Source organism: Homalodisca vitripennis, chromosome 4 (assembly GCF_021130785.1).
Source record: "Homalodisca vitripennis isolate AUS2020 chromosome 4, UT_GWSS_2.1, whole genome shotgun sequence".
NCBI lineage: Eukaryota > Metazoa > Arthropoda > Insecta > Hemiptera > Cicadellidae > Homalodisca > Homalodisca vitripennis.
The window spans coordinates 169,013,696-169,028,594 of NC_060210.1; the positions used below are offsets into that span (position 1 = coordinate 169,013,696).

Sequence of the window (14,899 nt, forward strand, 5' to 3'; positions counted from 1 at the left end):
ATTAAAATCATTGTGTTCAAATATAATAAAGAGCATGTGTATAACATTTTAATAACGATTAAAATCTTTTCTAAATTTATGTTGATTTCAGAAAAGAAGCACAATTTTAAGTTGATTATTGTCACTCTGAATCAAATTTACCAATGCCAGTTTTTAAACTACAAGTAGAAGCACAAATCAAGTACGGGTATTAAATTTAAACTTTGTAGAAGATTATTTAAAAGAATTATTATTCTTTCATAATGTGTCAGACAGAGTACTTACATATTTAAGAAAAAATATGCTTTTAAGTTATATTTATTATTACAATACATTCTACTAAATTAATCTTGGTAATAATATCTAACTTAGTAATTTTTGCCAACTTAGGATCAAAGACCAAATCATAGTTTTAATAATAGTACCAAAACAAGAGATAATTACATTAAACTCAAGTTTTGATGTGAAACATCATATTAAATACAAGTTTTAACAGATTTCTCTTGTGTATTAGTGAACTAGGGTGTCTCCATTTGCTGTTCACTGCTCACTGTTATTTGATTGAGGAGATCATGTGGAATGTTGATGAAATATTTGACTCGCGTCCCTCAGTTTATTGGTCTGCATTTCTCCTCAACTGAATTATTCTTTCAACAACTTGTTCTAACCGTTTCAAATAATTTTATTGTTATAAATCATAAAAAATAAATAGTTAACTAAATACATTGATAGTTGCCATAGAATAAATATTCAAAATAATATTTGTTTGTAATTAACTGCTTAACATAGCTTAGCATATTTAGTAGGAATACTATTCCACTTGCGTCCATTTTTTTATCATTTACGTACAATAAACTAGCTTGTGAATAGAAAGGAGAATAAATGCCATACATTTTTTTAAGAGAAAAACCATTACAAAAATTATTTTTGAATTTTTGTGACAATAATTTATTTGCCGTGAAGTTTTTGCATTTGTTAATACTAAAAATTCAGTGAAACATCTTACATTTATTTCTTTAAGAGACTTTAACTGTTTATTAAATAATATATGTGGTAGTAATTACACTCTATTTACACTTAATATGTAGTATGTCAGACCATGTGTCACATAACTTTATTGAATTTCAATGCAAAATTTCAGATCTGTAATTAATTTTGTTCTCAAGATATTCTGCAGACAGGCAGACAAACAGATAAAGGACAAATTTAGCCTGTCCTAAGACAGCCAGAAAGATAGAATAGAAATTTTGACAAGCCTCTGAGTGATAAGGAACAGATGTATGAATGATGTTAATTTCCATGGATAGACATTGATTATCATCGAACTATGCCTTGCCTTTGGAGAAAAACAGTTTCATGCATAATTTCAAATTTATAGCTCAATTCGCTCTCAGATGGATAGACAGATAACAAACAGAAGAGGAATTTTCTAACCTGCTTAGTGATAGTAAAATATGCAAAATTTCTAGTCAGTTGATCAATCTGTTTTTGAGATATTCTGTAGACAGTTAGGCTTTAGTAATCCTTAGTGAAATCTTATGTACCATAATCAAATTCAACCAACTCCCTGAGTAGTAGGCTCCGCTAATTTTCAGCCAATAAATCAACTCTATTTAGTTTTTTATGCAAAAATAAAAATGTTTTGTTTTGATATAAATAAAGTGTACTAGTTTTGGATTTGTTTTAACCAAACTAAATATTTTTATAAAATAATTTCTCCCTGTCTGATTGTTGAATGTATTCTAACAGTTAGGCTATCAACCCATTTTCATTAAATATTTAGAAATATGTTTATGTCTTCTTGGAAGAATCCAAGGAAAATACTGTTTTTTGTTAACTTGAGGAGGTTTTGGGATGAAACTAAAGGCAAATTATATTTATATTTTAAACATGGATTGTGAGTTATTAAGTAAAAGTGTAAGAAATGTCAATAGTAAAATGGTTTTACAAAAGTTAATAACATGGTATCTAGGAAATAAGTTAGTTTTTATATTGCTCCCTATAGTTGAAATCTCGTATGCAATAAGTAAAAAAAAACCGAGATTCTTTTTCTAAAGAATTAAGTTTTTTTAAGGAATTTAATGGAGATTAATACTTACAAGAACAAACTACTTTATTCTTTGCTTAAGCTTTCTTTGTTTGGTGATAGATAATTTGTAAAAATAACATGGTTTCATACATTTAGTATTTTTAACACTTTATGCCTTAACAAAAACTGATCTGTTGAACAGAGAACTCATCATCATAGAATTTTTTTCTTTGGGTAAAGGCAACCAAAAAATACAAACGTTGGTCAAAAATATTTAGTTTAACATCTGTCTGTGTGTATGAGTTTTTTAGATTTTATTTTTTAAATATAAAAATCAGTAAATAAAAAAAAATCTATTTGTCACAGTTCTTGGAGTCTCAAATCAAGAGAAAAATTAATATTAGATTACCATATTATGTTTCAAGGTAATGGGTGGTTGAACTTCTTAAAGCTTATAAACATATAAACTGATACGATTATGACAATTTTTTAGGTAATAAAAGTTGTTAAATTTAATCATACAGGTAGACATTTTCACTCCAGAAAATAAAAATTGGTTGGTAAATAATGCTGATATTTTAACTGAAATTGTGCTCAGTTAATGATATAGTAGTAATCATGTAAATCAAGAAAGATGATTGGAACAGTTTAAAAATCTGAATCTTAAACAACTTTGATAAAAGGTTGTTCTTCAATTGATACTGTACCATATCTTATGAAAACTGTAGAATTACAGGAGCATGAAAAGGTAGTTTCCAATTAATTTCTTGTTATATTTAGGATAAATTCAGTGTATAAAGATTTATATCATATAAAGTACAATAATTAATTTCCCATAGAGTTTTTCAGGGACTAGTCTTTCTATAAATCATCCTGTGGTTGTGGTAGATATGAAGAGCTCATATACAACTCAGATTCCATTTAATTTTGGAAATGCATTCATTGTTAATTGATGTCTGACCTGGAATGATGAAATAGCGGATATCTTTGGTTAGTTATTCCCATAGAGTCTTTCAGGGACTAGTCTTTCTATAAATCATCCTGTGGTTGTGGTAGATATGAAGAGCTCATATACAACTCAGATTCCATTTAATTTTGGAAATGCATTCATTGTTAATTGATGTCTGACCTGGAATGATGAAATAGCGGATATCTTTGGTTAGGTACACCTTAAGTAACCTAACCATATATTATTTCATGAAAATTTTAAGAACAGGCTATTTTACTGAAATACACCCTTATTTGAGTTATGGTATATGATTATAAGTCAGCTGTATAAAAAAAAAACTTTAAAGAGTTTTAGGCCTCCAAAGAAATCTGTAGGGTTGTCAAAATATTGAATCCCAGAGTCGTATAAAGAATTTCTCTGTGAATTAAGACATCCAAGTTTCTATTTTTCTGAAGTAATTCTGTAGTTGCTGCTTGGTCTAAGACTGAGATGTAGAGTGGCAGGAAACAACAGGTACAATAAATAATTAAGCCTAAAAATACAGTATTTCATTACAGATTACTGTCACAGGTTATTAAGGCTTTCTGAGAGAGTCCAATGATTGAAGAATCAAAATTAATGTAAAAGTTGATTGAAACATCTGTTGATGTCAAATGGTTTTTACTGCATGTGTAGTATATAGATTAATTTGCTAATAAAAAACCAATGGATTTAATAAATACATCAGTGAGTACTTCATTTTGGTTGGTGATAGTATGGTGGCCGAACTATACTAATGAGACAGGTGGGAAAAACTAGCAGTGTCAGTGTTGAATGATGGAAACTGTGACAGTTGGTCATGAGTTACATCAAGGATTCCTCAGAGCTGATATACAGGGCTTTAGAATACTAACTCTAATGTAGTGTTCTATTTCGATGATCCTACATTAATATGCTTTATTCCCGACCTGAAAAATGGGGTTTATTAAAACATGGCAGGTGTAGTTCTTTTAAGGGTTTTGAGATAATTACATCAGATTCTGTTCTTCTTGGGGTTATTTTTGATGAAACGGTGAATTGGTCTCACTATATTAATACCTGTGCTCAAGCTGATATTGTTTGCTCCTATTTCTAGAACCTTGTTTCTCACCATCAAGAAAGAAGTGGCCCTGAATGTTTTCTATGTCTATATGTACATCTGAATTAAATATCATGTTAGTTTTTGAGGTATTCATCTGAAACCCAAAGAGTTTAAAGTACAAAAGAGAATTTTAAGTATCACATGTGTAGCCATTTAGAGTATTGTGATTATTGCAGGTCTCTTCAGACAGTTTTATTTGTAACCCTTTCAAACACTGACATCTATAAATCGTTGTCTTTCTTTAAGATTAAGAGTGAGTTTTTAAAATTTCATTGCTTGTGTGTACAGCACTTATCATAGAAGGGATATGGTATTTCTTAGGCACATACTGACTCTTTTTGAGTGATATGTTTGCTATTCTGCTTATGGCTGTAAAATGTGTCGTTGTGGAACTTAAGAACATTATAACTAATTTGTGGTCTGTGTACATATTTGAGAGGTCAGAGTTTATTAAAAACGCCATATAATGTTTTTGACTCAAGCCCAAAGTGTGCAGTACCACTTTGAACATGTTTGGGAGAAGTTATATGTGTGCAGTTTGAATACATTGAAAATAAGTTTGGTCAAAACATTTGCTTTGTACTTTGTGTATTGAATGTAAAGAATACGTCTGAGTATAGTTTGCGTCCATACCAAACCATTATTGGTGATTGGCTTGAACTTGATAGGGAAAGAAACCAACTTCAGCAATATTTCCTTATCACTCAGTTATATTTTAATAGCTTTTAAACATGACAGCACACATTATCTCACTCTACACTCTTACAATGTAATGCCTTTTAAATATTGAAGTTATATTTCAATTCGGAAACTGTTAAAAACAAACAAACTGCTAACTTTTTCCAATTACATTGTTTATTTCCCAATTCAAATTCAACTAATGTACATGTAATAAATAAATTTAAAGTAAAAGTAATATACAAATGAATAATTTTCTCAAGAGTATTGAGCACTTAGATGTGTACAATTTTGGATTTATAGAGTTTATAGCTATCTTTTAGTAAACATTTGTCACGTAAAGCAATAGAACCCTATAGTAATTGTAAAGTATCCTGTTTTGTTGTTGAAATCAGACTTCATCTGATGAATACGGCCTACTTTTAATTTTAAGTACATTTGATGAGTTTTTCCTCATTGTAATATGGACTTACTGCAATCTCTTGTCTACTTATACTATTAGTCTCAGAGAGATTAGCGTGTTGTGTCTAATACAATGCCATTAATGCACATTGATAACCTCATCTCAGTTTTCCCTTTCAACAATCGTAAACATGTTGTGACATGTCAGGGAAGTCAGTTTTGAATTCCTTATGTCTTAAGTTTTTGTAATTAGTTATATTTTGTAGTAAAATTTTAATAAATATCCCGTAAATTATAAATGATTCGATATCATAACTTGTGCCATCTGTAGTTAAGAGGTCACACTGCTGTCATTGCTATTTGAACTACGCTACTAAAAAAGCACTTGACAGAATAAAACATAATATTAATCTTATAGTGCTTGGAGAAGTTTTGTTTAAAAGTATTCTCTAAAAAGAGGTTCAATTTTCTTATTTGGATTAGTTTTGTGCAAGAAGGAATAGACAAAGTTAATATTTTTTCCTAGTGTTGCTGAAAACTTCATTAAATATTAAAGATAATTGAATAAAATACATCTACAGAGCACTGATTTTAAAATGTAAAAAGATAATACATTTTATCCCCACATTTTAGATATTTTATCTTACATTTTATCATTTTAAAGTACATATAAATTCTAAAACATGTATTTGGATGTGTTATTTGTAGAATTGTTTATTTTCACATTTAAGTGTGTTTTAACGTTTATTATTGTCAAAATAATTTTGTTAATAATTCCAGTTTATATTTTTTCAGTGTGATTTTTATGTTACTCTTCTTTATTTTTTTATGTTGACTGCTTTAGAGATTGTTGCCATTTAAACGCTTTATTGGATTTGAAAAATCTTTCATAAAGTGGTATTAAAAATATCAGAATTTATTTATGTTTTATCAAGGACTGAACATATATGCATCATGGTTTCAGCATATTACTTGTCCATAAAGGTCATGTTATGTATTATCATTGTGTTCGGAGAAGAAAACAGGATATTGTGGTTATTAATTTGTGGCTCAACTCGCACTGTTCTATCTTTAGAATACAATATAAAACATCCAAAATTATTCAATGTAAAATTATGAAAAATAATAATTAAATTCAAGATTATAGTTCAAAAGTTAATATAGTATAAAAATTGTAGTGATATACATCTTGATACATTTTCAACTAACTAACTTAAACCTCTAGCATATCAGATATAATTCACAATAAACTTACAGTAAATTATAATTAATCAAATTAATTCAGTTATGAAAATATAATCAATTCAGTTTATTTACAGTAATAATTTTTATTTTATTTCAGACGTAAAATACTTGAAATTCTGTATATATTGCTAATTTAAAATGATTGTAAGTTATATAGATGATAATTGGGAGTAAAGTACAATTTTGTAACAGTGATGAAATTAATATTGAAATGTTCAGTGATCCTGTTTTAAGAATGATACCAATGTGGTATGTCAGTTCCTGGTCAATGTCAGGTCCTTCTGTAGTGAAAGGCAAAATTGCTCAAACACACAACTCTCTCTCTCTTTCCCTCTCTCTCCCTCTTTGTCAGTAAAACTGTAATTTCCTCCTGTTGCATTTCACTGCTCCAGTTCAGTCTGTTCTCTTCTTGCCTTCCTCATCTATTTGTGGTAAATTTAATTCTTTAACAAATACTTGTTTCAATTTATTACATCTTCAAATACTTTGTATGTGAATAAGTCAAGTACTAATTAACATTAAAATAATAAATAACCATAATTCTCTGTGAATGTGAATGTGAATGTGTGTTTTTGTGATTCAATATGTTTTGGATGAGCTTAAAATTTTTAGATTAACTCGGATCAATAACTTTCATAATTAACGAAAGTTACTTCTCAAATAAAATCATGTATCTTTAATATTACATCACCATATATACTTAACAAGTATCACCTTTATTATCATTAATATATATAGTATTTATCTCTAATAAGCATAAGTCTGGTATTAGTGCATTATTGAAGTAACATCCATTATAATAGTTTAAATTTTTTTTTAAATCTAGTTTATAGTAAAAAGAGTTTTAGAACACCAATTAAATATTTTAAATGCTCTTAGTTTAGTTAAAGAACACACAATACTTTGTAGATGTAAGTATATGTCTAAACATTTAGTTTTCAGTCTGTCTGTCTGCATGTGTTACATAGATATTCACAAAAACATTTTTAAGTCATGACATTGTAATTTTGCATGGCTATCTTATTGTGATGTAATGTAGAGCTAAACACAAGCATCACATTTTTGTTGGTTTCAAAATGGTACCAGTAAAAAAATTTATGTTTAACATCTTAAAAATGATCAAAACAGAAAAATGTATGAAAGATAAAACACTCATTCCCCAAAATGATAAAAACTTTGTAACTTATTTGTTAGAGTCGTTTTAAATATAACACACAATCTTCTGAGAAAACATTTCTTAACTCTTTTAAATGAATGATTTTGATCTGTTTCTTAGTTATTGAAATGATGCTGAATATACGCTATTAAATAGTGTTCATTAAAAATAAGATTACACGTATTATTACTTACATCAAAAATGTACTCTACATAAATAAATCAGAAATACTAAAAATAATATTTTTACACTTAGATAACATACTAATTTATATGTATATGACTGTACATAACTGATCAGTCGGATGTTGGTGGCCAAGGATTTATAATCATCCACTATACATCAATATACACTAGTATTTACTTCTCACAAACAGCTGCAATGTTGATTATAATTAATTTTTATTAATTTAGTATTTATTGGATGATCTAAACAATAAATTAAATACTTAAACATATTATATTCGAGTTACAATTATGTCTTGTAAATTGAAGAGTGACTTATTTTATTTAATCTGATATCATTGAAACAGCTGAATCAGCCAGTCAAATGCTAACTAATAACACAATATGAAATAATGACTGTTATGGTTCTGTTAATACCTCGTTAATGAACTGCACATATCAAAGTGATTGTACAGTGTGTCTTGCCTTTTAACTTCAAGGATTGTGACTTGAAGCAACTATAAAGAAGTAACATATGTTAACTAACCTCAACATAACGCTACAACAGTATGTATAACATCTTTACATCTTAGAATTACATTAAAGAATTAAAACTAATCTTCAAAGTTAGTGTTAATGTAAATGTACTAATTAATTTAAAGTAAAGTATGAAGTAATTGAGTGTAGAATTACAAAAAGAAAAAACTAATCTACTATAACATTCTTTTAATATTTTCAGTTTGTAAAATAGCAGATTGTTTTGTATTAAAAAAAAATGAATATTCTACTGTAAATGATAAATTATACAGTGTTCAGTATAAGAATAAAGACAGTGATAATTATGTGTGTGTGTGAAGTTTGAAGTGTGTGCGTGTGCGTGCGTGCGTGCATGTGTGTGTGTTGTGTAACATAACATTTTTTTACATTACATTAACCTTTTTACACAGAGCTTTACACACAATTAACACTGTCTTTATTTTTATACTGAACACTGTATAATTTATCATTTACAGTAGAATATTCATTTTTTTAAATACAAAACAATAATATATATATATATATATATATATATATATATATATATATATATATATATATATATATATTATTATTATTATTACTAACATTATTTATCTAATGTTGACTTGTTGTAATATATATATATATATTTTTTTTTTTCTTTAAATACATCTGTAACTTGTATAATGTACAGATGTTGGTAAAATAATTAATGTAAAATTATATGTAAATCCACTTTGTAATTTAAGGTACCAATACATTTTGTATTAAGAAAGATGAGGAAAATAACTAAGGTAGTAAATTGCTGTCCTCTGGTAGGTATTCTCAGTATCTGATGGGAACAGGTTTTCCCTCTCTCAATTTCCTGCCGTCGTCACTCAGTTACATGATAGACAGTGTTGTAGTGTTGCCACTCTTATTTCACTGATACTTACGTATGTTGCTATTGAGTTCATTTTTATATCTAGACATTGCCTAAAATTTCAATATATTTGACCTAATTTCTCATAAAGTAGAGATGTTACCTTTTCTGAAGACAGCAGCTAATTAGTATTGTTCTGCGTAATGTAGATTATTTTGTGTCTGTCTAGTGCGTGTACTAACTGATAAACTCTTTCTTTAATTAGAGTACAGTAGATTGCATTAAGAGTGATAATGGCATAGAATTATGTTTGTAAAACAACAAATACTCAACATTACACCTTGCTATTTTCATTTTAAAATATTTACTCAATGATTAAAATAATTTAATCATTTTGATAATATTATTGAAATATATAATCACTAATTTGTTTAAAATTTGTTATCGGTAATGGATGGTTTGAAAGAATAATAGTATTACAATTACTATCTTTTTAAGAGATTTAAAAAGGGGGCATTGCCTTTAGCGAGCTATGTGGAAAAGATATAGCCTACACAGTATGTTGAGGAAAGGGAGGAAAATTCTAAATTTCAAAATAATTTCTCTTTTTTACTTGGTTATGTTCAATAATCCAACCAAACCATGTCTTGTGTATTCCAAAAATTTATTTAAATAAACACTCTGTAAATGATAAAAATGCTACATGATAAGGTGTAGCTAGCGAGTATCCTTGAATATTAAATATATTCTAATCTTTATTGTTCAGGTTCGATCCCGTTGGTAACCACTAGATCACACACGGAATCCTCGGAGGTTGTGGGATCAGGCCTTTTGTGCTCCAGCCAGCCTTTATTGCTTAAATTAAATTTTGAATTTAAAAAGAAGTTAAATAAAAGGTATACCAATTTATAAAATATGGTACCTCCCATCACCGATTCGAAACAAGCACTGTATACCGCCTCCTGCCCATCTCCCAGACCCCAAGTTCCTCTTAATAAAAATTTAGTTCATCATAATTGTTACCAGTCACAAGAAAATATAGTCTTATAAATATATTTATATCTAAAATACTTAAGGTTAGAAGACCACCAGGTTCGTCTATTGACACAGGTTTTTCTTGACTCGTTCATGTCCCAACTCTGCAAGGACGGCGCGGGGAGAGGAAAGCTTATCAGCTGTTTTGGGTAACCGGACCGCCAGCCTATCATACTATATTTGTCGGAAGTACAAGTTTGCTATGGCAGGCATTTTTTAATTCCAGGTTGACCGCTACGAAAAGCTGATTCGTTGTACAATTAATTATTTTCAGCTTAGAATTTTATTTAATGATTAGATTTAGTGTACTCACATATAGATTTTATTTGTTTTGCTCTGTTGTTTCAATAATACCATATCTAATTCTTGTTTAAAGATTATTGTTGACAATAGATTATTTGAAAGAATTAAGGTTTCCAGAAATATTCCATTGTTAATGTTGCAAAAATAAAACATTACATTTCAAGGATTGAAATCTATCCTCTTCTTCAAATACCAAAAAATCCCTTAAGCATACAGAAAAAATTCAAAACTAATCAGTATGTGGTGATGAACTTGCCTCGGTCATGGTTAACAACAAAACGATTTGCACTTCGAAAAATTCAAGCAATTACCTGAGGATCCAGATTGATTACCAACCATGTCATTGCACAGAACAAGTGCACTGAAACACACATCCACACACGATAGGGCAGGTGAAAGAATGATTGGTACTTGCTAGTGTAGTATATCTATATTTGGTTGTTATGGCGATAAAATGTTTCTATTTTGATTCGTTGCAGTTGTCAGGAAAACTACACTCATGGAGCACATGGGACACCACATAGAACATAGTGCTCATGGCCACGACCACAATGCTCATGGCCACGATCACAACAGCATGCTACAAACATCGGAATCACCTGTAACACAAAGTAGTCATGTTATGATGGATCATAGCTCCATGATGCACATGGTAAGAATTTTGATCATTTCAGAATAGTATTTAAATTTAATGTAATTGAGCCACCATGGTCAAGTTCTGTATCAAATCAAAAAGTTTCTTCCTGATGCATAATCTGTCCTTGAATAATCAAGTGGGAATTACGGAATTAATGTAACACGTTTTACTTTAGAGTAAAAATTGACTCTATTATATTAACAATTATTAGAATAATATAAATTATTATTATGGCAGCGTTACATAACTATTGAGGGGGATTAGTGCTACCGTTACAAGCCCGTTATAGTGGAGGGAGGGGGGTATGAAATATCTGATTTAGTATTACGGTTTTAAGGAATGGCCCCTTACTTCTGATACCTTATTTTTCCATGAGCATTTTGAAGTGCATTTGAAACAAATCCTAAGCCTTATATTGGGCCACCAATAAATTTACCTTTATCTGTAGTCACTTCCCTACGGTTTTTAGATCAATTGAAATTTATAAAGTATTTAATTTAATATATTTTTATATTTAATTATATTTAATTCAAGAACTTAATATCAGGTAAAGAAAAACTTGAGCCGAATGGATCATATACGTTAACTCATCCAAAGCGATCGAATACTACTCAAATTTTATGCAGGCATCTTCAAACTGGTGACTAATTTCGGTCAGGGCCTGTATCTATATTTTTTCTAACACAAACTGGTTATGTTTTCAACCAAAATGCAGTCGACATCCCCACTTAGTCGAGCTGATAAATTACTCGTACCAAGATTGAGCCAACTCGCTCGAACCATGGCTTTTTCACGAGCCACCCTTTATCTCCACTCCTCATGAGAAGACATAGTACATGATGTCATTACTATCAATCGCTTCTTCAAGTGAACTGCAATGTTCAGTGACACTTATACAGTGGAGAGGTCTGTATTTGGTTCAATCTGTTGAGCCATTGGGTGAGATAGACAATTTGTGGGAGTTAGGGAGCCAGATTTGCAGACTGTTAACTCTTCCCTCTCCATGCCTCATTCTGCCTAGTTTGGTCTGTACTAGAAATATTGAATGTTTACATTGTGATATTAGGTGAATTCTTTATCTAGTCTAGCGCTCTAATAGGCTGTATATTTATAGTATATTTGTGCACTACTTTTTTCCCATTTTATGGCTACGTCCATAATTTGTAACCATATTGGTGTAAAGCAATAAAGTGTTATAAATGTAGTGAGAAATTCCAAGAGAATTGAGCATTATTTGGCTGTCTGTTGTGGTCAATATTTTAGTAAAATATACTAATATACTGAATAGATTAATAATATAATAACGAATATGATTGATTGATTGATTGATTAATATACTGAATAGATTAATAATATAATAACGAATATGAGAAATACTATTAGAAATATTAATTAAAAGATAAGCTCTAACTAATAATTAAGTTAGCCTAGCTAGCACAAATCCCTCACTCACAGTACTGAATCCATTCTCGTTTTGCTATTCACATAGATTAATTTTTCCTGGTTAAAACCATTAGCCATAGTTTTGAGACCTCTAATTTAGATTATTCTATGAGTTTGCACATTCCAATTTTGGAATTTTGCACATTTGGGATTTAGAGGGTTCATACATTTTGAGTTGTTGATAAGGACTAATACTTTTTGGACATGAATGATTTTTTAAGTTGAAGAGTTAGCGAAAATTGATTTTGAGTTTCTGTTGAATGTTCAAGAATAGAAAAAGCTACTTTGAGGATTTTTTTATTTTATGTAGACCTGGAAAATATTTTCAAATAAGTTTGAGGTCATTAAGTGCAAATGAATTGATATTATTACTAAGAGAGTTAGTTTACCTTCCTATTAATTTTTTTGGAGATTCTCTTTCAATTAGTGCTTGTGAAAGTCTACTTATATATTTTTCAAAATCATATTATTGACTGTAAATATTTTTGCTTTAAAAGATAAACTTTTGGAAATTGAACATTCAATATGCATTGGATGAAAACTAGTGTAGTGTAGGTATTGCATTTTGTCACTTTCTTTGATATGTAATTCAGTTTTAAAACAAATATTTTTCAGAATAAAATCTACACCTAGGAAAGCTAGTAATTTAGATGAAATTCTCCATGTAAAATTTAGTGTAGTACAAGTATTTAAATTGAGTAAACATTTTTGTAGCAAGTCCAAGCCATGTGTCCAGATTACAAATATGCCGGCTGTGTACCTTGGATATGATTGTTTGGGTATTGAGAAATTTCTGTTCAAGAAGTTCCATAAACAAATTTTCTAAGGATGGAGTCATCCTAGTACAGTACAGTACAATACATTTAACCTGAAGTAAATTGGTTTTCCAAAAAGTTATATACATAGAAAGCACAAATAATTGCAAAATCTGATTTGGCTGTACTGTGCACTTGACAGCAGAGTTCATTTAATCGGATCTTGGGACTTTTCAAGTCACATAGCGATCCAATCTGACCAGCTGTAGTTGGGATCCGAAGGATAATACTAATAACATTATTGCTTATTAGATGTTTAAATTTATTGCTAAATTATAAAATTAACTGTATCAGATCTTTTTATTATGGTCAGAGTATGGAGGAAGCAGAATTGATTTTAAAACAGAGTGATTCCTTTTGTTTTTTCTTTAAATAACTGTTTAATAATACTGGTTGACTGAGTTTTTCTTTATAGATGACATTCCATTTTGGGATACAATGAGACGATTCTGTTTGAGTTCTGGAAGATTTCAAGTGTAGGTGGCTTGATTGGTTCAATGTTTGGAATATTTTTTATGGCAGCACTATATGAAGGCCTCAAGTACTATAGGTGAGTACTATTTTTGTGTTATAGACTCTGAATAGTTCTTTGGACAGGTGTATGTCTATGAGGATAACTGGTACCACTGTGCTGTTGACAGTAGATAGTAATCTTATTTACATTACACCTTCATGTCAGTATCTAACTGTTACTTCTCTTGTATTGCTTCATTCAATGTACCAATGTATTGGAACAAGTGTTACAATTTAGTTTTGTACACAATAAATATTGTATATATATATATAATAATAATAATACTTAGAGAAAACGATAATAGTGCAATGGTATATTCCATACCAGATATAAAAAATGCACTTTAATTGTTCCGTTTTATTTGATGTGTGAAAGAAAATAAAATAAAATGTCATAAAAGCATTTTCTGTGATTTCTGAACAAAACTTTACTCAATACAAGATCAACAAAAGTATAACATTAATACTTGTTCTATACAATATTTGCTGCCAACACAACTAGCAATGAAATCCCTAAGTATTATGATGTGCTAAGTCATTAATATTACACTTAAGACATATAAAGTATACAGATAAGTTGTCAGCTGATTTTCTGATCATGGGTAATAGCAACATTTTGTATTCAAAATGGTTGTCTAAAACAACTGGTTTCACTACTTTGTAACAAAATATTACAGTCACCTTCTCTTTATTCTGTTCAGGGGTTAGTAATCATGTTTAAGCCAAATAATAGTTGACCCAAGTGCAATTAAAATGTATATATTATAGAAAAGTAAATACACAAACACTTATTATAAATAAATAGTTATTCTAAACACGTCATATCTAATACTGTATTAGAAAAACCAGAGCATCTTATATATATATATATATATAGATTATATTTTGTATCATTAGTCAAAATAGTAAATGAAGTGAACAAGAGACACATACTGGGTACTCCTATTTACAAGACATAATTTTAAGCCTTTATCGTAAAATAATTATTTCAGTTCAGGTTTTTATGCGTTTCATGTAAAAAATATATATAACGTATTTGGTATCCAAGTT

General features: G+C 29.3%; 1 protein-coding gene across 1 annotated transcript in view; it reads left to right on the forward strand.

Moving 5' to 3' along the window:
* Window positions 1-14,899, forward strand: part of LOC124361287 (high affinity copper uptake protein 1-like) — a 47,246-nt gene that overhangs the window by 18,451 nt on the left and 13,896 nt on the right. Inside the window, 3 exon segments of the mRNA XM_046815334.1 lie at window positions 10,921-11,093; window positions 13,752-13,766; window positions 13,768-13,886. Of these exon segments, the coding sequence (XP_046671290.1) occupies window positions 10,941-11,093; window positions 13,752-13,766; window positions 13,768-13,886 (287 nt within the window). The 5' untranslated portion in view covers window positions 10,921-10,940.